The sequence below is a fragment of the Vitis vinifera genome, chromosome 6, assembly GCF_030704535.1.
Source record: "Vitis vinifera cultivar Pinot Noir 40024 chromosome 6, ASM3070453v1".
Taxonomy (NCBI): domain Eukaryota; kingdom Viridiplantae; phylum Streptophyta; class Magnoliopsida; order Vitales; family Vitaceae; genus Vitis; species Vitis vinifera.
The window spans coordinates 21,816,212-21,843,266 of NC_081810.1; the positions used below are offsets into that span (position 1 = coordinate 21,816,212).

General features: G+C 35.5%; 5 protein-coding genes across 6 annotated transcripts; all 5 read right to left on the reverse strand.

Annotated features, from left to right (window-relative positions):
• Positions 1-1,267: 1,267 nt before the first annotated feature.
• Positions 1,268-2,592, reverse strand: LOC100267180 (probable CCR4-associated factor 1 homolog 11). The gene has a single exon (XM_019220499.2). The coding sequence runs from the start codon at positions 2,311-2,313 to the stop codon at positions 1,483-1,485; it is 831 nt and encodes a 276-aa protein (XP_019076044.1). The 5' UTR covers positions 2,314-2,592; the 3' UTR covers positions 1,268-1,482.
• A 2,807-nt stretch (positions 2,593-5,399) lies between these two features.
• Positions 5,400-6,731, reverse strand: LOC100244870 (probable CCR4-associated factor 1 homolog 11). Its single transcript, XM_002271393.4, has one exon. The coding sequence runs from the start codon at positions 6,517-6,519 to the stop codon at positions 5,689-5,691; it is 831 nt and encodes a 276-aa protein (XP_002271429.1). The 5' UTR covers positions 6,520-6,731; the 3' UTR covers positions 5,400-5,688.
• Positions 6,732-10,402: 3,671 nt separating this feature from the next.
• LOC100265374 (uncharacterized) lies at positions 10,403-11,438 on the reverse strand. Of its 2 annotated transcripts, none has more exons than XM_019220395.2 (3): positions 11,010-11,438; positions 10,860-10,921; positions 10,403-10,749 (listed from the first exon to the last, which is right to left on the reverse strand). In XM_019220395.2, exons 1-3 carry the CDS (start codon positions 11,242-11,244, stop codon positions 10,609-10,611), a joined length of 438 nt encoding a protein of 145 aa, XP_019075940.1. In that variant the 5' UTR covers positions 11,245-11,438; the 3' UTR covers positions 10,403-10,608. The 2 variants fall into 2 exon arrangements, with proteins under 2 accessions (XP_019075940.1, XP_002271178.1); XM_002271142.4 differs by having other exon boundaries at positions 10,403-10,783; positions 11,010-11,428.
• Positions 11,439-11,984: 546 nt separating this feature from the next.
• LOC100250001 (GDSL esterase/lipase At5g22810) lies at positions 11,985-13,883 on the reverse strand. Its single transcript, XM_002271364.4, has 5 exons — positions 13,316-13,883; positions 13,090-13,220; positions 12,750-12,983; positions 12,391-12,646; positions 11,985-12,310 (listed from the first exon to the last, which is right to left on the reverse strand). The coding sequence occupies exons 1-5, from the start codon at positions 13,554-13,556 to the stop codon at positions 12,117-12,119; spliced, it is 1,056 nt and encodes a 351-aa protein (XP_002271400.1). The 5' UTR covers positions 13,557-13,883; the 3' UTR covers positions 11,985-12,116.
• Positions 13,884-15,040: 1,157 nt separating this feature from the next.
• LOC100243077 (putative phospholipid:diacylglycerol acyltransferase 2) lies at positions 15,041-21,503 on the reverse strand. The gene is made up of 6 exons (XM_002270965.4): positions 19,687-21,503; positions 18,881-19,103; positions 18,078-18,361; positions 17,264-17,603; positions 16,000-16,265; positions 15,041-15,900 (listed from the first exon to the last, which is right to left on the reverse strand). The coding sequence occupies exons 1-6, from the start codon at positions 20,154-20,156 to the stop codon at positions 15,417-15,419; spliced, it is 2,067 nt and encodes a 688-aa protein (XP_002271001.1). The 5' UTR covers positions 20,157-21,503; the 3' UTR covers positions 15,041-15,416.
• Positions 21,504-27,055: the final 5,552 nt, after the last annotated feature.

Here is a 27,055-nt window from a genome sequence, read left to right on the forward strand (position 1 = left end):
TCAAATTATAGTATCATTACAGAATACAGCATGTCAGCTGCCTCCTTCAAATAAGTTCAGCTAACAGAAATGAACGAGTGCGACTATAAATTGGCATCAGCCATGGACAAATCCCACTTCATACAACCTGTAGTACACTTGTATTCGAACATCTCTATACCTGCATCATCATCATGCACATAAGAATTTCTTCAAGTTTGGAACTTCACTCACCCAAATCTTCAAGAACATTCATAAATTGCTTGGAGGAATGTGTTGCAAGAAACTAGGACTTCTGGTTATCAGGAAAGCATGGAAGAAACTCTTCTTTCTACATCTCAGCATAGATACTCATGTCTGGCGGTCTGTAGCCCCTCATTCTGTTGCTGTCCAGTCTAGAAATTGACCCAAGATGTTCCTAAGGAGACCCTTTAAAAATCTTAGTGCTAAAATAATTTTTTGTCATTCTCTTGCAGCAATAATGATTCAACTAATGGTCTTGTTATAGTGCTAATAACAGGTGGGACATGGGATACAATTTTTTTTTTTTTTTAAATTATAAGAATTAGAGGGTTTTTCACCTCACATTCTGCATTCATCTTGTATGGCTTCAATCAGTTTTCATCTCATCTGTTGTAGTATGAAAAAACTCTCTTGGGTTGGCAGATGGCTGTAAGTAATATCCCTCTTCTGGTTTTTTAGACTGATTAAATTAGAGAGAAGAAAGACTGAAAAGAAAAAAAAGGCAAACATAAAAGGGAACACACGAAAATCTTTTAAGAGAATGGATATTGATTATAAGGCATCAGACATGAGCCTTGTGCGGCTCAACATATACCAAGCTTGACAGGGTGCAGTTAGTTATACTTGAGGCACTGATCTCCCAATCAACTGTCAGTGTGTGCCTGTTGTCTATCTTATTGAGTTGAACCCATCTTGTTATTAGAACCTAAAATCAACCAGAACTGGCTTCAACTGCTTCAAGGATGGTTGCTACTGATTGTCTCCACTCTGATGAACCTACCTACCGAGCTTGAGACTAGCTCTCTCAAGGAGAAGTTTAACAAGGAGCTAAACATGACATAGGCAAAGTTTATGGTTTACAAAATAGGATACAAATGATAAGACTGAAGTTGTTGACAAGAAGTAAGGTTTGAAAAATTCAATGGATCAATATCAGTGATTTTATAACAGTGTAAAGATGAAGACAGGAGTATTAAGTATACAACATTGGATTACTGTCAAAAGAAAATTTTGACCAAAGATTGCCAAGAAAAGGAAGAAAAATGATTTGGATCTTTCACTATACACTTGATTAAGCAACATTTTGTAGTTTGGTTGCCAATAGATGAGGCTGAGTGATCTGGATATTGTCATTCTTCAAATAGGGGTTGACAGAAGAGTTTGTATTCCTGATGACTTGAAGATCACATTGACTCTCAATCTGGGAAAGGGGGAAGATCAACACTCTTGGGAACCTGGAACTCACGGCTATGAACAACTTCAATACATCACCTCTAGACCATGTAAAAAACCTTTATACATGTTCAATTGCTTTATCTTTCCTGTGAAAAATATGTTTGTCATCTTTATGAATGTCTGCAGAGTAAGTAAACTATCTGATCCGGCTTGATGGCTCTTCCCAGCCACTCGCTCCACCTTCAATGTATTTGCCACCTTCTCCAAACCTCCATATAATCCATCGCAGAATCTTGCCATGTACTTGACATCGTAAACCCTCCAACCAAAGTAAAATCTCACCATTCTCATAAAGGTGCCAATATCACTTGGCAATTCTCTCCCAATCAAAATGCGCATCAGGAAACCAAAATCATAGGCACCATGGAAAGTAATCCAAGTTACATGAGAGTAATTGCACACTAGTCCAGAATTTAAAAACAGAATAGCAAATTGGCAAGAGTGAATCCCCTTTTCCTTGTTCTTCTGAAAGTCTATTCCTTGATTCTTTAAGAGTTCAATAGAATCCATATTGCAACGGTCTCTATCAACATCAAAATCCCGAAAATTGAATTCCCAGATGTAGCATACATCGCTTCCAAAATCGGGCAAATTCCCATCTGCATCAGAGAGCACAAGCCCCAGTTGAATAATATTCAAAGCTTCAACATTCACCTTCATGAGTTGATAGTTGTGAACAGGATGGAGATGAGGATATAATCTTTTATCAACATTTGGATGAAAGATCACTCCAGGAAACTCGGTATCCATTGCAGCAAAAGGATAGTGAGGAATGATTTGCCTAATAAGATCAAACTCTGCTTGTAAATTATCGGCCCAGACCTGCCGAATGACAACCTCTTTCTTCATAGACATAGTTGCAGAATTGCCAGAGGATGTCTTCTATTCTTCAATTTGTTTTCCACAGCTCGTGATTTTCAAGATTGGGAACAGGTAAGTCCCAAATTAATCCTTTTCTTGTCTGCGATATCTGGAGAGAAATCAAAGAGAAGGGAGCGAACTGGGAGAGTCGTTTGATGTTTGTTTGTGGAGAAAAGGGGAGAGTATAGTTTGAAACAGTTACCGTTGCGACAGCGGGATGAAAGATGGGGATATCATTCAAATATCCAAAAGCTAGAAACGGTAGTTTCCAAAAAGAAACCTTTCTGTGACATTTCTTGGTTCCAGCTAGACTTAATCTTGGAAAGATAATCTTGGCGGTTACACATGGGCGCCAACGTATCACACATGGGCGCCAACGTATCGCACGTGGGCACGAGTTTGTTTTGCTTTTTTGCTTTTTCCCCTTTTTATTGTTTGATTTTTTTTTTTTTTTTTTTTTTTTTGTGAATTTTGAGAGGTTATTTTTATTTTTCTTTCTCTTTCTGGATATTTCATAAATCAATTTAATGATTACTGACTTTTGTTTTTTTAACTTAATGTTGAATGTAATTTGCTTAGTTTTTAAGTGATTTGTTTTTAATTTTTTTTTGTTTATTTATTTATTTTACTAAATATAGAATGTTAAAATATTTAGCTTTTTGTTTAATACTAAAAATAGCTTTTTGAAATAATCAAAGCACAATCTTAATATGACACTCATCCTATTTATACTTAATAGTTAATATAAATAAAATAATAAAAAACAAACAACTCAATATTTATCACTATTTATTTATATTTAAAATTAAGTTAAATTAAATTTTGTTTATATTTAAGTTAAAACAACAAATATTATATGACTTAATTTAAATTATTAAGTAAATTAAATATGTTTGTTAAAATTGATGATGTTTTTAAATGTTTACTGATTTGAAGGTGTTGAATGTTTACAAAACTATAAAAAAAAAAATAGAACAAAAATGAAATTGGTTCATTAAGCTTTTTAACCATCATCATTGAGATATGTATTTATCATAATGATATTATACAAATAGAAAATTAGACCTCCTTCGTTCTCAAAGAATTTGAGGGAAAAATGAGGAAAATGTGACGAAAAAATTTAAGAAAAAAAATGAAGGGAAAGGAAAGGGGAAGGAAAATGGAAAATGGATTTAAATTAATAAATTATTTTTATATATTATTTTAAAATTTATTTCACTTATTTTTTAATATTAAAAATAATAATTTAAAATGTTATAAGGATCCATTTGACATTTTTTTTATACTTGTTTTTAAAAATTGCCTTTTAAGTTAAAAAAATAAAAAAAAAAATAGTTTTTTAGTATTTTTCTTAAAACAAGTGTTTCAAATGTTGATTTTAGACACTCTTTCCAAAAAAACAAAAAACAAAAAACTATTTTGGATAATTTGTTTTTAAAAATAATTTTCCTTTTTTGATTTGTATAAAATTTATAAATTCAATTTATATAATATTAATTAAATTTAATTCAAGTGTTATCCAAAAAAAAAATTTAAAATTTAAAAAAAATTAAAAGTGAATTAGGTTTATTTTGGGTATGCACCAAAGAATTTTGTCCCATTCATTAAAAATAGTTTTTCACCTTCAAACACTACCCTTTAAGAAATTCTTCCAAACAAAATTTAAAGTTCTAAAGTAAAATGAAGACATTTTCTTTGCAAGTATTTTTTATACATCTTAGAATGTAAAAAACCAAAATATATCCAATCTAATGTTTTCCATGGAAATGGAAGGACATGGATTGACACTTGGGCTTCTCACGTTGGGAAGGACAAATCATTGTAATTTGATTGAAAATTGACACATTTCACCCAATGGAAGAGTTTATGAACAAATGAATATTTTTTCAAATTATAGTATCATTACAGAATACAGCATGTCAGCTGCCTCCTTCAAAAAAGTTCAGCTAACAGAAATGAACGTGTGAGACCATAAATTGGCATCAACCATGGACAAATCCCACTTCATACAACCTGTAGTACACTTGTATTCGAACATCTCTATACCTGCATCATCATCATGCACATAAGAATTTCTTCAAGTTTGGAACTTCACTCACCCAAATCTTCATGGACATTCATAAATTGCTTGGAGGAATGTGTTGCAAGAAACCAGGACTACTGGCTATCAGGAAAGCATGGAAGAAACTCTTCTTTCTACATCTCAGCATAGATACTCATGTGTGATGGTCTGTAGCTCCTCATTCTGTTGCTGTCCAGTCTAGAAATTGACCCAAGATGTTCCTAAGGAGACCCTTTAAAAATCTTAGTGCTAAAATAATTTTTTGTCATTCTCTTGCAGCAATAATGATTCAACTAATGGTCTTGTTATAGTGCTAATAACAGGTGGGACATGGGATACAATTTTTTTTTTTAAAAAAAATTATAAGAATTAGAGGGTTTTTCACCTCACATTCTGCATTCATCTTGTATGGCTTCAATCAGTTTTCATCTCATCTGTTGTAGCATGAAAAAACTCTCTTGGGTTGGCAGATGGCTGTAAGTAATATCCCTCTTCTGGTTTTTTAGACTGATTAAATTAGAGAGAAGAAAGACTGAAAAGAAAAAAAAGGCAAACATAAAAGGGAACACACGAAAATCTTTTAAGAGAATGGATATTGATTATAAGGCATCAGACATGAGCCTTGTGGGGCTCAACGTATACCAAGCTTGACAGGGTGCAGTTAGTTATACTTGAGGCACTGATCTCCCAATCAACTGTCAGTGTGTGCCTGTTGTCTATCTTATTGAGTTGAACCCATCTTGTTACTAGAACCTAAAATCAACCAGAACTGGCTTCAACTGCTTCAAGGATGGTTGCTACTGATTGTCTCCACTCTGATGAACCTACCTACCGAGCTTGAGACTAGCTCTCTCAAGGAGAAGTTTAACAAGGAGCTAAACATGACATAGGCAAAGTTTATGGTTTACAAAATAGGATACAAATGATAAGACTGAAGTTGTTGACAAGAAGTAAGGTTTGAAAAATTCAATGGATCAATATCAGTGATTTTATAACAGTGTAAAGATGAAGACAGGAGTATTAAGTATACAACATTGGATTACTGTCAAAAGAAAAATTTGACCAAAGATTGCCAAGAAAAGGAAGAAAAATGATTTGGATCTTTCACTATACACTTGATTAAGCAACATTTTGTAGTTTGGTTGCCAATAGATGAGGCTGAGTGATCTGGATATTGTCATTCTTCAAATAGGGGTTGACAGAAGAGTTTGTATTCCTGATGACATGAAGATCACATTGACTCTCAATATGGGAAAGGGGGAAGATCAACACTCTTGGGAACCTGGAACTCACGGCTATGAACAACTTCAATACATCACCTCTAGACCATGTAAAACACCTTTATACATGTTCAATTGCTTTATCTTTCCTGTGAAAAATATGTTTGTCATCTTTATGAATGTCTGCAGAGTAAGTAAACTATCTGATCCGGCTTGATGGCTCTTCCCAGCCACCCGCTCCACCTTCAATGTATTTGCCACCTTCTCCAAACCTCCATATAATCCATCGCAGAATCTTGCCATGTACTTGACATCATAAACCCTCCAACCAAAGTAAAATCTCACCATTCTCATAAAGGTGCCAATATCACTTGGCAATTCTCTCCCAATCAAAATGCGCATCAGGAAACCAAAATCATAGGCACCATGGAAAGTAATCCAAGTTACATGAGAGTAATTGCACACTAGTCCAGAATTTAAAAACAGAATAGCAAATTGGCAAGAGTGAATCCCCTTTTCCTTGTTCTTCTGAAAGTCTATTCCTTGATTCTTTAAGAGTTCAATAGAATCCATATTGCAACGGTCTCTATCAACATCAAAATCCCGAAAATTGAATTCCCAGATGTAGCATACATCGCTTCCAAAATCGGGCAAATTCCCATCTGCATCAGAGAGCACAAGCCCCAGTTGAATAATATTCAAAGCTTCAACATTCACCTTCATGAGTTGATAGTTGTGAACAGGATGGAGACGAGGATATAATCTTTTATCAACATTTGGATGAAAGATCACTCCAGGAAACTCGGTATCCATTGCAGCAAAAGGATAGTGAGGAATGATTTGCCTAATAAGATCAAACTCTGCTTGTAAATTATCTGCCCAGACCTGCCGAATTACCACCTCTTTCTTCATAGACATAGTTGCAGAATTGCCACAGAGGATGTCTTCTATTCTTCAATTTGTTTTCCACAGCTCGTGATTTTCAAGATTGGGAACAGGTAAGTCCCAAATTAATCCTTTTTCTTGTCTGCGATATCTGGAAAGAAATCAAAGAGAAGGGAGCGAACTGGGAGAGTCGTTTGATGTTTGTTTGTGGAGAAAAGGGGAGAGTATAGTTTGAAACAGTTACCGTTGCGACAGCGGGATGAAAGATTTGGATATCATTCAAATATCCAAAAGCTAGAAACGGTGGTTTCCAAAAAGAAATCCGTTGTGATATTTCTTGGTTCCAGCTAGACTTAATCTTGGAAACATATTTCTTGGAAAGATTTAATCTTGGCGGCAAGTTACACATGGGCGCCAACGCATCGCACGTGGGCACGAGTTTGTTTTGCCTTTTTGCTTTTTCCCCTTTTTATTTATTTATTTATTTTTATTGTTTGATTTTAGGTTATTTTTATATTTCTTGCTCTTTCCGGATATTTCATAAATCAATTTAATGATCACTGACTTTTGTTTTTTAACATAACGCTAAATGTAATTTGCTTAGTTTTAAATTTTTTTTGTTTATTTATTATTTTTAAAATTCCTTTTACTAAATATAGAATGTTAAAATATTTAGCTTTTTGTTTAATACTAAAAATAGCTCTTTGAAATAATCAAAGCACAATCTCAATATGACACTCATCTTATTAATACTTAATAGTTAATATAAATAAAATAATAAAAAACAAACAACTTAATATTTATCATTATTAATTTGTATTTAAAATTAAGTTAAATTAAGTTTTGTTTATATTTAAGTAAACACAACAAATATTATATAACTTAATTTAAGTTATTAAGTAAATTAAATATGTTTGTTAAAATAATTTAATATCACAATTTAAAATAGAAAATAATTTTAAGTATTAAGTTAAAATAGTTGTCTCGTGGTATTTGTTTGTTTGTTTGTTTTTTTTACTTAATTTCAAATAAAACTTAAGATTAAATACTATTTAATAGTGTTAATTATTAAGTTGTTTATTTTTTAATATTTTATTTTTATTAAGTATTCATAAATAAAGAAAAACCAATCCATTATTTTTATAATTAAAAAAAAAAGTTAAATATTATGGCAAGGCTACTGGTTCAAGTTCGAGAAAGTGAGACAAGCTTATGAAGTCTGCAGTAATATGTATTCGTTTTAGTAAGCAAATCAGAACTGATTGAAGATGATCTTCTCGACCACCAATTGGATGATTCTAATGAACACAACCTGAGCTCAATCGCTTCTGGCACAAAACTAAATGCTAGAACCACGGCTGTGTCCTGTTATGTGAAATGAATTTACGGGTAACACTGCCATCCATTTTGGTTGAACTTGATTCATCAGCTGGTTAGGTTCATCAGATTTTTACTATCAATTATCATGTCCTGTAAGCTTCTTGTTTTCCTTAGCTCTCCCATAGCTTAGAAGGATTATCAATATATTGAATAAGTGGACTACCTCAAACGATTATGATATGAAGAACGATATGGAGTTCTGGAGAAGGTGACAAATGCATTGAAGGTGGAGTGGGTGACTGGGAGGAGCCATCAAGTCGGGTCAGATAGTTTACTTACTTTGCGCACATTCATAAAGATGATGTAACATATTTTTCATAGCAAAGATGAAGTAATTGAACACGTATAAAAGTGCTTTACATGGTCAAGTTTAGTATTCAAGGTGTATTCAAGTCGTGTCATTATGTTTTTTAACATGTAAAACACCTTTATACATGTTCAATTCCTTCATCTCAAATGGTACCAAGATTGACATTTAGGTGGACCTTAACCTTTTATCCTAGGTTCAATTCCTGGTGATGCCCTCTTTAAAAAGGGACAAATAAACAATTGGTGGATTGAGGGGTCACGGTTCTGGACCTTTGGCCTTCCCTTCGGATGTGATAAGCGCCAACCATGTTGGGCCCATATGGCTCAATCCCAACATACAAAACTAGAGAACAAGATAATGGATTTGCTTTGGGTTATTGTCCAAATTATTTACAATTTATTATCTTGTTTAAAACTCTTCGCTATGATAAAATTACTGATGGCCTGATCAAATTGCGTTTCTGAGGATAATGTAATAGCTTTTGGTTGTTTCTAAGAGGGAAGCTATGGTCTTATTCTTCAAGATTTCTACCACTCCCACCAAGTTTTCTTTTCTTTTACTTAATAGAGACTGGTTTTTTTTATTTCTTTGAATCGTCACCTTCGAAGAACTAGTCAACCTCTTTCTAATTCGCATCTCCTTCCATGGAAGTCTCATAGTTACTTGAATGGTTTGAGCTATCCTTGTGGGCTCATCTGTCAGCTGTGTTTTGCATGCTCTTATAGGAACTACTTATTGTTACTGCCCCTTAGGACGTCTGTTGCAACCTGAAATTGAACAATAATCGTCTTAGCCAACCTGTACATCCATTTTACATACACAAAACATCATGCAAATTGGAGGAGCAAAGGTGGACCTTGTTAAGAAAATGCAAAGCAATGCTGTGAATGAAAGAAGCTTCATTAGTACATAAAAGTCAAAAACGAGGTGGGAAGCCATAGAGCTTTCCATATTTATGAAATTAAAGATGATGATGTTGCTGGTCAATCTAGAGACTGCCCCCCTCTATTGCCTCATGGTAAAGCCATATGCATAAAAAACAGGGGTTTTGCAAACCTAGAAAAGGTGAAAGACAAACTATGAAAAAGCTGCTGCAGTTGGTCAGAAGTAAACCTATGTTAGTCATATACCATCTGATAGTGCATTTGCTTGCTTGTCCCAAGGCAATCATATCGACTACAAGGATAGAACTCAAACTCAAACCGGCATACAACTGCTGTGTCCACCATGGTCCCTGGAAACTAGTCTGTTAGTCATATGCCTCTTGAATTGTACTCTCTCCTACCCCTGATGGAAATGAGTTTGCTCAAACAGAACACAAGTCTCACTAAGTTCCAAGCACACATCACCAAAATTTATTGTCTTCCCTTTTTCGTGACCCAGAAAGGAGCATGAGCTGCATAATGATTTTCTGCAGTGCAGCTTACAGTATTGTAAAATTCCAAGAACCAAGATGATTGACATCAGTTCCCACAAATACTCATGCTCTATATAACCTCTTTGTTACTGAAACTATACGAACACAGGATGTGAAGAGTGTTCATGATTCCCATGGAACTAAATGTCTGTGATAACTCTTTCCTATATGCATTCGCTTATCTTTACTCTTATTGAATAATAAAGTTGATTCCACAGCTTTAACCAGATTCCACTCAATAAAGAGGTTTTAACTTGATGGATGAAATTATTGTAGTCTTCTCTTACAAATTGTAAGAAGATCATCTTTCATGGATTGGTCAATCTCAAAAGATCTCCACACCTGCATCATCTTTGGCATGTCATCATGCACAGCTCTGATCCATACACTCCATAAAAGTTTCTTCAAATTTGGAACTTCACTTACACAAATCTAAACAATGGGTTTCAGAAATTGCTAGGAGGAATCTGGTTTGTCTGTCTTGCAAGAAACAAGGACTACTATTACCAATCATCAGGAAAGCACAGCAAAAGACGCTGACCCCTCTCTGCATCCCAGCATGAAACTAATTGTCGCATGCAATTTTTTCTAGCCATACATTCTGTTGCTGGCCAGTTCAGAAATGAGCCAAGATAATCCTAAGGAACCCTTACAAAAATCCAAGAGTGAAAGAACACAACTGTTCAGTTCAGAGGTACTGATTTTCTTATGTGGGTCACTTGTTGCATCAACAATGACCAGCCATGGCTTGTTATAATTAATCCCAAGTGCTTTAGTCAGTGTTGCCTTGGGACTGTGTGAAGAACATGTTCAACAATGGTCTATAAAATTAGACACAAATCATAAAACTGAAGTTGTTGATGCTACAGTTAAGGTTTTAAAAAAGAATGTATTGATATCAAAGAATATACATGGATGTAAAGACGAAGACATGAGCATTCCCATATCCTACATTGGATTACTGTCAAGACAAAGATTGACGGAGAGAAGAGGAAAAAATGATTTGGGTCTTTTGTCATACAGAATTAAGCAAAATGTGGGGGTTTGGAGGCCAGAGATGAGCCAGAGTGATGTGGCTGCTGTCATTCTTCATATAGTGGTTGATAGAAGAGTCTGAACGCTTCGATGACTTCAAGATACCACATTGACTCTCGATCTGGAAACGGGGAAAGATCAACAATCTTGTGTACCTAGAATTCAATTATATTAGAATCCAAGAAATGAGAAGGAAGAAGAAGAAAAGGTGGGTAGGTGGGGGTGGTTTACCTTAATCATGGGTGGTTCACCTGAACGGACGAAGTATCCTCCCACCACCATTACATACATGCCTACACACATTCAGATGTTACTTTATAGAGAAGAACATCGCAAGAGTAGGGTGCTAGAGAAGTGAAGAGGGGGTAGCAAACAACGCACCAATCTTCCAATTGCGGTGAAGGAAATCGCCGGAGAGGGAGAGATGGATGACGCCGGTGCCGTCGTCTAGAACGAAACGGCCTTGAGCGTCATCGGAGACGGAGACCAAAACGCCCTGTAACCAGGCGCGTTGGAAGAGGACGCCGCCGAGTGTGAAGGCGTTCTGCGACGTCGTTTCTTTAGCCTTTCTTAGCTGTCCGCACATCACCTTCAGCGCTGCTAGGCTGTAATCCATCTTCCCCTGTCTCTCTGTGATTCACACACTCTCATTTCTGATATTAATTTTGAGAGCCATCCTGCAATTCAAATTTAGGGATTCCCACGTCCCCCTATTTATTCCCTTCCATTTTCTATTTCTAATAATCCTAAGTCCCTAATTCTCTAAACTAAAGAACCCTAATTGCATGTTGCTATCACTTTTTTGCTAAGTTAACATGGTTAATAATAAAAATTAATAGTTTTTTAGTATCTTAGGTTGTTGGGTAGTTTTCGGAAATAGTTTTGAAAAACAATTTTTGAGAATATTTTTCGAAAACTGTTGTCCGATATTTTGTAATATAAAATCTTATTTAGAAACCTAAAATGTTTTTAACCTATTTTTTAATATTTTTAAATATATCTTACAAATTATTATTTTTTGTATAGTGTTTTATTTTTAATCAATTTATATAATTGTTTTTTAAAATAACCTTTAAAAAACAAATAAAAATAATATAAAACACCATAAAACAACAATTAGAAGATGGTCTTTGTTTTTTTCATTGTCAAACAATTCTTTCAAGTTTTTATTATGAAGAATAGAAAACCGTTTTAAAAAATAATTATTAAACGAACTCTTAAATTATTTATCTACAACTAAAAAACGGGTAGAACAATACAAATTTTCAATTTTTTATTTATTTTTAATGATAACATACATATATTGATGGGGCAAATATCATGTAATGATATTGGTCATCTAGATGAACTTTGTGGTAGAATCAAATCATAGAAGCAACTTTATTCATATTGCATAACACTTTGATAAATTCAAATACACCCACCATAGAAAATATAAATTCAAATACAACCAAACTCCCAAGTATAGAAATGTTGTTAAGCCTAGGATTAGAATATGAGGGAGATGCCATCTTCCAGGAGATTATCAGCCAAGATTTTGTTAGCAGCCTCTGTGGGATGAAATCCATCCCAGAATACATACTCTGTTGCATTTGCACATGTTCCCACCGACTCGGCATTGCACAGAATTGATGTTTCTAGCAACCCTGTTCCACAACAAGCCTTCCTCGACTCAAAGAACCCTGTAAAAACAGAACTCAAATCTTAGGCCTAATTGGATTTGTTATCCTGTGCCCAGTAGGCAAAAGAAATCTGCACATACCATTATCAGTAGGCTTGGTGACAAGGTTGTAGAGAGGCTGGTAGATGTCAAAAACGAGGAGATTAAGTCCTGAAAGCTTATTTAGCAAGCTTTGAGAAGTGGCATTTAGCTTATTATTGAATGAAACTGCATCTTTGTTTAATTTGGCCACGCAGTCGTTGCTGTCAGTGCCAAATATTGTGATGGCTGCAGGCACGCATCCTAGAGGTGGCAGCGATGTAACTCCGATCTTCCTTGCTCCCAACCCATATAGTTCCTGTCATATATTAAAATAATACATAGATTCACATGCATGCAAATACTTTGATTAGAACTCATTCCACATTGTAACAAAGGTGGATGTTACAAGGGAGAAGGACCTGAATGAAAATGGAATAGGAACGTATGAGAAGGTCTGAGAACTGATCAGGAGAATAGGCCTCATAGAGAAGAGGATTGATGTAATAGTTCTGAAGAAAATCACTGCTCCCACCACTGACGAGATAGACCGCACCAGAGATTATTGATGACGCATTGGACTTGCCTACAATCTTCGCAACTCTTTCCTGGTACTCCTTGAAGTACTCCAGCTGCTTACTCAGTGAGATAGCATTCTACAAACATCGAATTAGTTAATCCCAAACAAATCATCATATACATCATCTAACCTAATACTCCAGAGAAAGGGAAAGAGAGAGGTCTGTTCTCATTCTGTCTTACAGATAACTTTGCTGTGGTGTGGTAGTAACCAGAAGCAGCTGAGGCAAAGTTGGCACCAATCAAGAGATTGTTTCCTTTGGCTTCTTTGCTGAGATAAGCTGGTGGGTATGAAGTGAAGCCTATGTTCTCAGCTGTGAATGTTTTGGAACAGCAGAAACAAAGCCCCCATTAAATCAAGAAAGCAAAAGAGGGTGCATGAGGTTTTTGAGATGGAAGCAGTAGGTACCAGTGAAGTCTGAGGCTAGTTTTCCATTGCAGAACCTTCCAGTTGGTTTGTGAGAGATAAAATCTCTTCCATAAGGAGGGAAGTTGGCTTTTACGATGGTGTCGAGGTGATTGTTGTTGCCAGCATCAACAGCTGAGTCCCCAAATATGAACATTGCAGGAACCAGAGGCTGTCCTTTAGCCACAGACACCACCATAACAAGAAGCAGCCATGAAGCCCAGAAAGAACCTGGAAACCCCATATCTTTCTGCTGTTGTGAGCAATGAAACTTGCTAATAGGCAAAGAAAGAAGGTGATGAACTAGTAACAGGGGAAAGGGAGATTTAAAAGGGGTGTGCTTGAAAGCAGCTGTCAAGTTAGAGCTTTAAAATATCTGATCATTTCCAGCTGTGAGATACATGCAAAAAGAATAAGTCAACATCAAGTGGGTATTGAAATCTTTCATTTGTAGTCTGATCGAAACTCAAAAGTATTATGTTAATGGGCTTCTGATCAAAAGCAACCAAACCCCATATTTAAGTGAGTTTTTGGCTTTAGGGTAAGGTAGAGTTGTTTTTGGGCTGTGACGAACAAAGAGCATTTTTATTAATCAAGTTCAAACTTATGGATTTATTTTTGGGTCATGGGGTAGCCTGCTCTAACAAATCATCGAGCCATATAATTGATGGGCGCATTTGGCATCATATATTCACTTGAAACAAAGGATATATTTGAATCCACAATGCTACACTTCTGTATTTATAACTAGTCTTCCCAACAAGCTCTCAAATAAGAAACAATGTTCTTGTATATTGGAAGAAAAAGTTCAGATACTTCATAATAAAAGCTTCACTTATTTATGAAGTTTGCAAGAATTCTTGGATAACTCATTTGGAAAGAGTATTATTATTATTATTATTTGATAATAATTCAAATGCTTTATTGTCACCAATATAGTAGCTTAAAGAGGCCCAATTTGCTGAATTTTGAAGGGCAATGGAAAACCAAACTTGTTCTGCAATATGCATAGACCAACAAGGTTGATCTATAAGGTAAAAGAATATGATCTTTTACCTAAAAACAGGGCTCTGCCAAGGGAGCACCAATATCATAGCAGAAAAATAAAGGTGGTGGTTCCAACCTAATTCAAGTGGCGTGCCTTATTCAACTGTAGTTTGAGCTGTTCTAGCTTCTAAGACACCCTCCCAAATCAGAGAGAAAGGGTCAACTGAATTCAATGAGACTGCAGCAGCTGCAAAACCCTGATCAGTTGTTACTGACCCTTTTCATGTGTTTTCTATAAAGTGCCCTTAATCTTACATGAGCAACCTACTAATCACCATCAAAAGCTAGCCCTTCTCTGAAGTAATTAAGACAATACATGCATCATGAGATTTGGTCTTTTGACTTGGAGGGCCCTTAATCTCTCTCTCTCTCTCTCTCTAATGGTGAAGATCTTGGGATGTGTTGGGATAATTTTATTATATGTTTCCGGGTATGTATTCAATTTGGGCTTTGAACATATGGCATTCAAGCCTAGTTCTATACTAGTGGCCTAGCCAAACTCTATTAGCGATTATACCACCAGGGTGAGAAGGCTCAAGTTGTATTGAACTCATATCACCAGGGCAGGTAAATATCAAGAATTGTCAGCCATTTTTGAGAACAAGCCCAACTGCCTAAAAGCAAACTGGTTATTTGTGGAACATTGGGACAACCAGCCCTTATAGCCTAGGTTCACCAAGATTTTCCCTGAGGTAATGCTGTAAAGCGCCTCTGAATTCGAGTATTATTGGTTAGAGTTCTTGGGAAAACAAGAAAAAAAACAAAAAAAAAAGCTCATTATTTGATTACAGACACTCAGAAAATTGCTATTTTGAGAAGAGAAGCGGATGGCCTAATTGATATCTACTCTTGAGTCTTCTTCTTAAGCCAATGTAGCAATGTAGCCATGAATGATCTTCAATGATCAACCTACTAATTAGCTCATATCCTTCACTCCAGCGATGTCGCCTTTCACAAGCAAGGCTGTCTCATAAGCACCAGCAGCCTCCTTTGATGGTGATCATGACAGTTAATTATCCTGGTCGTCAAGCTCTCCAACATTATCACAACAATGTACTCACAGCCGAAGATTTATTCTGTCCGACATTCTCATTATGTCGGAATAAATCCTATCACCTCCCATCTCTACACCGGTGGCACCAGCTGCAACGCGCAATACATCCTCAATCAACGCAACATTTCCCATGATGTCAACATGAGCTCCACTCTCTACTCCCCTCCCCTCAAACAGAGATGCTGGTGGCTTGTGCCTGTACTCCCTTACATATGTAGCAATGCCAGATGGGTTGAACCGGGTTCTTCCTTTCCACCCTTTGGCACACATGAACCCAGCACTCAGCACTGGAACACTCTCATCGCCATCTACAAAATATACCCCACCCTTCAAGCAGCCACCATCACTTCCTTCTGCTGAGCTATCAATCCGAAAAGGAATGCTCTTGCACCTATCAGTTGGTGAAAGCTTGTACACATATGATCTTTCGGTGGGAAGTCCAACACCGTATAAACAGTAAATTTCCATATCTGGGGCATCAGGCAACCTGAAACACATATCAGTATCTGAGTATCACCCTAAAATGTTTCAACTATATGTGCCTGTTTATATGCAACTTCTTCCGAAGTTAGGTGTGGATACTCACTTGGTCTCCAGTGGATTGGACCAGTACTTATAATGGGCATATTTAGGATCATCTAAATTATCAGCTATTCCATGAGAAAACTGAGCCTCAGCACGTTGCATCATCTTCGGAGCTACAAAGCGAAGTAAATCAAGGAAAGTTCTAGCTGTGTAAGCTTTGTTTTCTGCAATTTTCCGGATGCCATCCCTGCTCATCTCATCATATTCAGTCCAAACCTCGCTGCATAATGAGTTGAATTTCGTGGGATTACTTGTGCGCAAAAAATCCTGCCAAGGAAAAATTAGGTCCTCCCCTATAAAAGCAACACAAAGAACCTAACTCAAACTTTTACTAAAATGGAATATTGGAAACATTACCAAGTATGGATTATTGACGATCAATACAAATGGAAATGCATGGGTTTAATAATTTCAAGCAATGTTTCTCTTCAAGTGGTTCCTACAAGAAGCAAGTTTAACCTGTTTCCTTGGAGAAGATTCCTTGTTCAAGGAAGACACAATGGGATTGGGTGATATCTCAAGCAAATTAAAAAGCAATCAATTTTTACAAAGCATTCTATTAGGGTTTTATTGTAAGAAAATTGATATGATATACATTGTTGGTTGATTACTGATTAACTCAAACTTTTAAATCAATTGGTAGCTTGATATGGTATCAGAGCTTTGTTTGATGAGAGGTTATGAGTTCAAACCTTGCTACTAGAGGGGTGTTAGGACTTTAGCATAAGAAAGTTGGTGTGATTGATACACGTTATCAGCTCACTACCTAATCACTTAGGTTTTTATATCAATTGGTAGCTTAACATGTTCGAACAACTAGATGGCACAACAAGGTCAATTATAGATATCCTAAAAATCTGAAATTTAGACAAGTTCAAGAAATGCATACAGATCCATTTAGACACTTAAACATACAATGGATTCATTCAAAATAATCCACTTCAATATCATTTAATGCTAAAAATACAATGAAATCTTTCAAATCCCACTTAAACATTATCTACCAATTCAATTTCCATGGGACACCCCAATATCCCACAAATAACTAGACACTTAAAAATTTTGATATTCTACCAAAAATAAATGGAAAGCATCTTGGTTTCTCAGAGAATAGGTGGAATCAAGCTCGCTATGTAACAAGATGATAAAATAATGAAAGACAAAGTTTAGTCATTAGTTGGAGAGTTTTACTAGTATACACATCATACGATAAGTTTAGTCCTTTTGCACCAAGAACAATGGAAATGAAGAAGAGAAAATAGTACCTTGGAACCAAGATTGGGGAGCTGGGAAGAAGGTAACTGTGATGTTGCTTTTCCAAAAGAGATTATCCTTCCATACCTCACAGACTCTTTTATTTGAAACTCCATCTTTCCATCACTGTTGGTATCATTACTGTCAAGTAAGGATGGTTGTGCATATCTTTTCTTGGCCAAATCGCAATTATACCCTTCTTCTGGAGACCAATCCAAGTTTCCCCAGATGGTCTCTCCTCCTTTTGGGATCAGGGAAATGATGGAATCCCAAGTTCGGCAGACCCGCATGACATGCTCAAGGGTCTGAAGCCCAAGAATCTCAGAATCTAGAACACCAGGATCCATGGATCTGCGAGGACCAAACAAGAGAGTCAAATCCATTATGTAATCTTGTGTGGTGTTTGAACATCAAATGAAAATGTAATAGGTCCTCTATCATCTATACAGCATTTGAAGTGAGTCTAGTTGCTTTACATATCATTTGAAGTTCATCTATTACTAATCACTTCACATAATTCGAACAATCTATGCCATTTTGGTGTCAACTGATTATTCAGCCATTTTCCACTTGAGAGGGTCTTTCCTACTTTCAAATGCTATGGAAAAAAAAACAGAATCATTTCACTTCCACCATGTAGAGTCCATTTGTCTCCTTAAGCTATAGAACATAATTCATACTTCTTTCAAAATGATATTTAACACAACTAAAAAACAAACTAATAGGAAATTTCTCTGCAGAAGAAAAGAGTCTTCAAATCCATCCAATTTGATTTTCATTACCAGAAAGCCAGTTCCACAGAAGGAAAAGATTCCAAAGACTAACCTCACAAAAGCAACGTCTTTGGCCTCGGCAGAGAATATATTACTGACAGCCTTTGGAACACCAAGAAATGCTGGGCCAATGTTCATGATCGCTTTGATGTGCTTGGCACACCAACCCGTTCCGCCACCACCTCCCATAGGAGGAGGGGATTCAACCCATTTTAAGAAGTGGAAGAAATAGATAACTCCCATTGAATGAGGCACCACCACCACTTTCTTATTTCCATTGGTTACAAACATAAGCTCAATTTTACTCTTCAACCTACTAAGAGCTTGGTCCCGGATCTGCTTGTTCCCAATTAGAAAATAGATTAGAGGAAACACAATTCGGTTCTATCTGTTTGTCCTTACTAATGCAGTGAATTTGAAAGAAAAAACAGTATAGGAGTTCAGGAAAAGGAGAAAAGAGTGTGCTGTTATAACACATGGAAATGAAATGATTTCATCATGTTTCTGATAGCATCAAAAAAGCATATATTTCAAAATTTACTATGATCCTACTACAAAAAATCATACTAAAAAAATCATGTCCCATATTTTCTATAAAAAACAAAAAGGGTTTGTCATGATTTTGTCTAAATGATTCAAAACAAGGCACAAAGTTTTCAGTTCCATGTGCTGTTCAAACACTCTACCTTGGTTTACCTTAATAATGTTATCCAAAAATTAAGGCTTATAAATAATCAAACATGCTTCAAGGTCATTGATGCTACAACATCGAATTCTTAGTAACAAAGCAGAATGTATGTTTAGGTTGGTGGAATGCTATGGCTGAGGAGATAATCAGAGAAGTAATCTTGAAACCTCTGTATTCTGGAAAGAGAGTCTCCAATCATAAGCAGCCATATACAAATTCTTCCCCTCATAACCAATTCGTGCCAAATTCTCGATAAGTACAGCCCAGACAAAGTACCCAGGAGCAAAATAGTCAGCCGCAACCAGCCCTGGAACTGCTCGGACACGAATGCCTGGTGGGTCAAGCCCTGTTTGGTTGTGCAGGGTCAGATGCTCTAACCAGCACAAAGGCCTAAAATTCCAGCACAATTCCCGTATGAGTTCATAATTCCAATCCAAATTTACACCTCTTAAATGGAAAACACTAACATGTGAAAAACTAAAGGAAGACTTAACTTTTGTTGTCCAAATAATAGTGTGGAATCTGTCATCACTAAATTAATGTTTTCTGAAAGGAAAAGGATATGTGAAAACGAAGAAGTTCTTGATTTTGATTCTTGGGGAATCTTTTTCAATCAAAAGATTCTATGTCATGTTTCTGCTAGAAGAACCATTGCAGAGAGTGTTGAGTTTATGTAACGCTACTCCAAAAGGGAAAATGCTTTCATACCACTAAACGTATCTCAGAAAATGGTTCTTCAAAACATAGATTTATTTATGGCAGGTAAACATGGAGAAATGATAAATATTTATACCATATCCGTATTGGAAAAGCAATCCGAGGGATTCAATTATGATTGTATATCACCACTCTTCTAAAATCTAATCACATGCTCTTAAATCCGAACAGAATTCTCAAATGGGTTTATGATTTCAATTCAAATAACTTACAAAATTGAAAGAACGGTGTAAGCAATGATCCAATTGAAGGTTACCTCTTGAATATTTCAGTGAAGCTGCCACCCCAAAGTCGCTTCCGGAATAGGCCCTCAGAACAAGGTCGACCTTCCCAAAGCTCTAAGCCACCGGTGACAATGCCGGGCACCAAAACAACCGGGTGAAGGGCGGTTAAGCCCTCGCGCCTAAGCCGCGCACCGGGGGCTTCCGGGACCTGAAAGCCAGGCAGAGCAGCTGGCAAACAGTGGTACAGAAACAAGAGAAGCCACCAGGCAGTGCACACGTATCCAACTGTCAAGCAACAGTAATCCATACACCTCCATTCTCTTGGCTGCCTCTTGCTGCTTTTCTTCTTCTGCTTCTCCCCAACAGTACTCTCAACAGCCTTCACTGCACCCCGATCATCTTTCTTCTCAATCTTTGGGGTCTCAAATGATTCAAACCCCAGTGACGAACACTTCACGGGCTCCACATAGCATAGCTTTCGAAATCGGAGAATTGAAGCCATTATAGACCCAGCCACTCAAAATCTATCAAAAGAAAGAAGAAGAAGAAGAAGAACCCATGAAGGAAAATGAGGGATTGAGAGATGGAGAGCAATGGCAGTGGATTATACTGCCAAAAACACGAGGTATGGGCTGGGTACCCGTTACAAAAAGGAGGAACACGTGGTGAAGAGGAAGATATGGGTTCTGTGAGATTGCACCAGGAGCGAACACATGATGAAGAAAAGGAGAAGAAATTGAACTTCTTCTACAGCCAGCATAGCTGTAGAGTGTGTAAGTAGTGTGTGAGTGGGGCTTTGGATCTCTACCTGCTGTGGGTATGAAACAAGGGGCAGACTCCAAAGCTAAGGTTTACGGTTGCACACCACGACACTTGTCCTTTTGTTTACATGCAAGACTTGATCACTTGTCACCATAGCCTTGCAGACGTGTCTAAAATATGCTTTATATAGGGGACTGGTGCCTTTCACTCTCACGTGCGTGTCGCTTTTACTCCCTTTATCTTCCTTTCGTCTGAGACCGAGAAAAGAGGATCAGAGTCCAGAAAATTGCAAACCCTTTGTGGAGTTTTGTCTGAAATGATAAAGTCCCGAGGAATGGAGAAAGAAAAAGGGGTGTATGGCATGGTTAAGGGAGAGAAAGGGACATGGAGGATCCAAAGTGGGGCTCAGCCAGCTAGTGGTGGTCTGCAGCCCCCCAATCATCGGAAATTTTGCACACACTACGAAAAACACAGATACCCAAATTGCATACGACTCTCTCTGGTGGTAGCTAGTTGGAGTGGTGGTGGTGGCGGTGGACCTGATTGGAAACTGAGAATTTGAGAGAGAAAAAAAGGAAGAAAGTGAGTGAGAGAGAGAGAGAGAGAGAGGAGGAGGAGGAGGAGGAGGCACAATGTTTAAGGAGATGGGGGTGTTGATGGGCATGGCTTAATGATATTCTTTTTGGTTCTTTCTTCTGTATCCAGGGTTGTTGTGGCTGCAAAGGTCCAGGGGCAGTAGCAGACTAGCAGTAGCAGTGGCAGCAGAGCAGCCAAGGTCTTTGCTAAGAATAATGGCATTGGCGGAGTGGAGTTGGATTTAATCGGTCGGAATCGTGTTTCTTACCTTTACCAGTGAGCAGTCTGAAGACAAAGTGTTAGAGAAATTGAGTTCAGGTCTTATTACTTACTGCCCTTTCTCTTTCCCTTTTTAACTCCCCTTTACCCTGTGGACATGGTGCGCTTTCTCAGTGCATTCAATGTTGGAGAACATGGCAGCTCATTTCAATGGAATGGGTCTTTTGCCCTTTTCGAGTACTTCAAAACTTTTGGAATGATTAGTACATTTTTTATTATTTAGCATTAAAATTTGGCATAATTAATTGGTAATCCCTCGCATTATAGCCCTTTGTTAGCAAAGACTAAAGAGAGAATCCACACCCCACACTCACTATATCAATACAAGGTGCTCATGATACATATTGTTGGCCATTTTCTTGGTTAGTTTCTTCTATGAATGAATGACTGGAAGAATAGGAATAAAATGAAATGAAAGCTTGAAATGAGATTTATATTTGTTGCAATCTGTATTCGTATTCCAACTTTTTTGTAGTCTCGCATGATAAAGTTGATTTGGAATGTACTCTTCCAAGCATACACACCATTGGAAGGTATAATATTATTTGGAGGTGGTGACTAATTCCTAAAACAAGAATAAAGTAACAATTTTGAGAGCGAAGTTTATCTAAAATGTTTGCACACATATCATCAAGGTCACCAAATTCTGTGTGTCACTTCATATCAAAAGGTGAAAGGTGTAATACTTATTTTTTGGTATGCCTAGTAAAAGCATTGTGCCAATTAAAATACAAAATATTTTAAGTAGTCGAAATACTTTAGAGTTTAGTGGAATACTATTCTTGACATTGTGTTTGTTGGGTAAGGAAATTTATGCTAGGAGGGTAAGGAGTTGTCAAACAATTCAATGTACCTTCTTCCACTTGAAATACAAAAAACCAACTACCTCGACCCTTAAACTAGCAAGATAACAATGCTACTAGCCTTTCAAGTTTGATATTGCAATTGGAACCAAATACATAGGATTTCTCACAAGTTGTTGCCTATTTGGATAATCAAATTGACTAACTCTCAATTGCTATTGAAAGAAGTGTTCAAAGAATGAAAATTTTGATGGTAAAATGCTTAGGTTTGTCAAGTTCAATTCAACTCCTAGATCACCAGGCAACTTTCACTTGACTCATGCATCTACAATCGATTCTTCCTCTTTAACTTAAGAAATATGTCTTTTCAAGGAGAGTTATACTAGTTATGGCAAGACAAATGATCCTTGATACCATTCTAAGGAGGATATTTTTTTTGTGTGAATGAGAGCAGAAGGATGAGAACAAGCCCCTTAGGCTTCGGGGTGGGGACAAAATGTGGCACCTCCTACTCTATTGTTTGCATGACCTGTGAAGGTTTAGTGATCAATAGGGGACAAATTGCCAACATAATGTAGGAATTTTATGGAGTTGGCCTACATAGGATTAGTAGGTCATTTCATGGTTTAAGAAGTTGCGATACAAATGTTAAGTTAATCTACTAGAAAATTTTCATAAAACTGACACAAAATAGGCTTAACATAGAACTATAGAAGAAATTTGAAAGAATGAAATTTTGTGGCTTGTTTGAGTGCCACAAAAGAAATACATTTAAAGGAACATATTTGCATTACCCCAACCTAGAAGTATCAATAGTGGAAGTAGAGGAAATGAAACAACCCTTAGACAGATGTGGCTAAGATTGGAAAGAATGAGTATGTGTGCAAAGTCTTATCCAAACCACCAATCAAAAGTATTAACATCATTGTTGGTACTCCTCCCCATTTGTATTAATAAAGAATCCATTGAATATTGGGATACTTAGGAAGGGAGCATTTGAAGCAAGTTGAAACTAAACTTTTGATATTTCAAAAGCAAACAAGATCTTTTATCATCTTTTCGCTAACAACATTGTAAAAGTTTCTAGAAAGACGCACTATTGCAAGTGACATAACCTATTTGACACACTCCACAAATTCGTATGTAGTTACAATGGAATCTAGAACAATACTATTGACAAAGGTACTTCAAATTTCCTCACAAAGGCAAGGAAGTGATAGGGATTGAAAATAACTTATATCCAATTGTTGTTAACAAGATTGAAGTTGGAACCAAGAAATGACTAAAAGATTAGCAAATAAATGCATCGAGGTTTTTGCTTAGATACAAGAGTAATGACAACATATTAAGGAGACTTATGCAAAGTCCTTGAGGAGCATGACTAAAAGATGGTCAATTGTCAATCCTTAACAAAATTAGGTACCTTATGAAGAAAACAAGATGTAGTACAAACCATAATATCCCTCTATGATTAGACAACCACATAAGAGGACCTTCAAACGACCCTTGTGTTTGAGTAAACAAGTTGTACAAAGTCAACCCATGTGATTGACATGAAATTGATACATTTAATGTCACATAATCATATAATTATTGCATCAATCAAACACTAAACTATCCATTTTAATTGAATTATTTTTCACAATGATCCTTGATATGTGTCATCCAAACTTTTCAAGAGAATTGGAACTAATAAAACATAAAAAGATGCAAAAACAACCTAGTTGCTATTCTTTGAGTAGTGAAAATCTCATTTTTATTACTTTTGGTACTCTAATAGTAGTGGAAATCTAGCAAAAATGCCAAAATTTAAATCTTCTATTTTCTTATACTCTCTTTTGCTCTCTCTCAATTCCATTTTTTTCTCTCTTGTCTGAGCATACCAAAGAGCTTTTTTTTTTCGCAAAGTAAGCCATTTTCTCAAGCCATCAAGCACAATCAACCTCTCTACTTATATTATATAATAATAGTGAGTCAAAAAAATGACTCGATCCTCTTATTTTTATTTTTCTCAATTGTAATCATGATGCATATGGATAAAAATAGTCCAATTTGTATAACATATAAGCTACATCATGACACAATTAATTACAAAGCAACATGTATCTTGAAACATAATATTACATTTTATTATATGTTCAAGACACTCTCCACTAGCATGACACCCATCACATCATACCCTTGATGGTTGATGCATGGATGGATCCATGTTTACAAATATGTCCTAAATTTATGCTTGAATTAGGAGCAAGTCTCTTTATACTTAGTTTGAATGTAGTAATTTAGTAGGAACTTCTCTTTCTAATTGATGTGAAATATCATAGTCCTGATACTCATACTACTACTTGCTCTAACTCACAACTTTAAAAAGCATTAGCATAGCTAAGATGAGTATATCTTATAGGAACTTATTTTTATAACTAATGTGAAATATCACAGATTTTTATTAAAATTTGGTTTATGTACTGTGTAGGGTAAGAAAATATAATTATAATGTAGGCTTCCTAAATATGTGTTATTTTAATACATGTTCAACCTCTCCTCATTATTTTATGTGATTTTATATGTCTACAATACCTTTAATATGGATAGTTAACAAATAAATTTATTACTTAAAATTAATAAAAGTAAATATTAATTAAAATAAATAAAGGTAAATATGTTAATTTGATATTTTTAAACAAATTTTACATTAACTTTACCAAACCACTTCAATACTAAAAAAAGGAAAAAAAAATAAGGATGCTTTTGGTTACACTTTTGTTTTCTAATTTTTATTTTTGTAAAAATAAATAAAAAATAAACTAGGAATCATGTTTGATAACTCACTTTTATTTTATGTTTTTGAAATTTGATAATAAAAAAAATGGTATAAAAATTTTTTTATTATGAAATTTTTTAAACAAATTTTAAAAACATAAGATGATATTGGGTTTACTCCCAATGCCTTATTCTCTTTGTTGAAGCCTTTTCTGGCAAACTACTACTTATTCTACCTATTTAGATATTTTCATAATGATTTGTACTTTTTTTTTTTTTTTAAATTAGGATTAGGCGATTGGTTGTTGTTATTATTGATAGTTGTTTGAAATCAGAGTTAATTTTTCATGTTTTAGGATGGTACTGGTGGAATATATCATGATTTGAGGATGAGATTTGGTTGATGGTTAAATTGTTTCCTTACCCATGTTTGGTTGTGGAGAAAATATTTTCTGGGTATAAACTTGATGTTTTGTGAATCAAGAACAAAAATGTTTTCATGGTTCTTTTTTAATACTTGAATCTTGAACATGTTTAGACTTCCTCAATGAGATGTTTTGATAGGAATGAGAGGTGGGAATAGGAAAGATAGATTTTTTAAGTTATTAGTGTGGGAATGGTGTGTTTTTTTTCCCTATCTTGCTGGCTAAAGAACGCTGAGGATGAATTTTTTATAGATGTTCTTACGTGTGTAGGCTTTATTTGGAGAGTGGAAATGGGGTTTTCTAGGAGCTTCTCAAGCAATGAGGAGGGTTTTCTGAGCTTATTAAGGAATTTAGCCCCTTGAACACGCATCTAGTGGACGGGCCTCTTTACTTGTTTGGTTGTCAAGGAAGGCATCTATTTTTAAAGTGGATTGCTTTTTTTTTTTTTCTTTTTTTCTTTTTTTTTTTTTCCTTTTTCCCTTTTTCATTTTTCTTTTTTTTCTTTTTTAAAATTTACGGTAAAAGAGCAAAAATTAAAGGTCTATTTGGTCATGTTTTTTAAAACTTGTTTTTAAAAATTATTTTAAAGTTAAAAGAATAAAAAACACTTTTTAAAAATAAGTTGCAAAAAGCATGATCAAATAGGTCTACGTTTTTAAAAAAAAAATTATATTTTTAAAAACAAAAAACTGTTTTTAAATCTCATGGTCAAACGGGTTCTAATATTTTCTACCATAAATAATAATATTCACATGAACTTACAATACAAATTAAGATTAAATTATCTATAAAATGAGATTAAAGTCGAAAATTATAGTCTCATTAGTAAATTTGCAAGTCATTAAAAAACATCAGTTTCCTTTTTCATTGAATCCCTTCAAATCTTCGTAATGACAAATAAATATTTATTTAAATTTTTTTAGATGAAGTTAAATTCAAATAAAAACTATTATAAATTTCATATGAAGAAAAAACTAATTTAATTTTAATATTTAAATAAATAATTGAAAAATGAGACTTAACTTAAAAAATGTATGCAAGTTCTAAAAACTATGGTTACGTGAAGGGAATTCTAAAGAAATTGGTTGTATTTATACTTTTGTTTAAGTCTAATTGTGGAACATTAACAAGCTATCTTCTTTAAGGCATTGTCTTAGAAAACACACTACCTACCAAACAAGAAGATTTGCACTGTCTAGCATCAAAGACAAATGTTTCCCAATAATTTTTTTTGCCTTCCAAAATTGATTCTTGCTTTCATGAAAGTGACATTAAAGGAAACAGGAGGTACTACAACTGGTGCAAATGCAGCATTCCAAGTGCTAAGGATGATGAGTACATGGTTGATTCAGCATTCCAACTAAATCATGAGATACCATAAGACAATCATTGTGATGATGTAGATGTTACTCAAGTTCCTAAGCACCAAAAGTCAATCCATCACCCCTATTAGCTCTTGTTCTCCAAAGATTTTCTGTAATTTTGGTTTTATTAAAACCAATGAATGAAAATTCCAAGAGAAGCATAAATGGTTGATGGTTAACTTGTTTCCTTACCCTTGTTTGGTTGTGGAGAAAATATTTTCTGGGTATAAACTTGATGTTTTGTGAATCAAGAACAAAAATGTTTTCATGGTTCTTTTTTATACTTGAATCTTGAACATGTTTGGACTTCCTCAATGAGATGGTTTTGATAGGAATGAGAGGTGGGAATGGGTGGTTTGTTGTGAAGGTTGAATAATGAAACTCAAATTTGTTTCTTGGAATAAGATGAGTTTTCAAGAATCTAAAATGGAC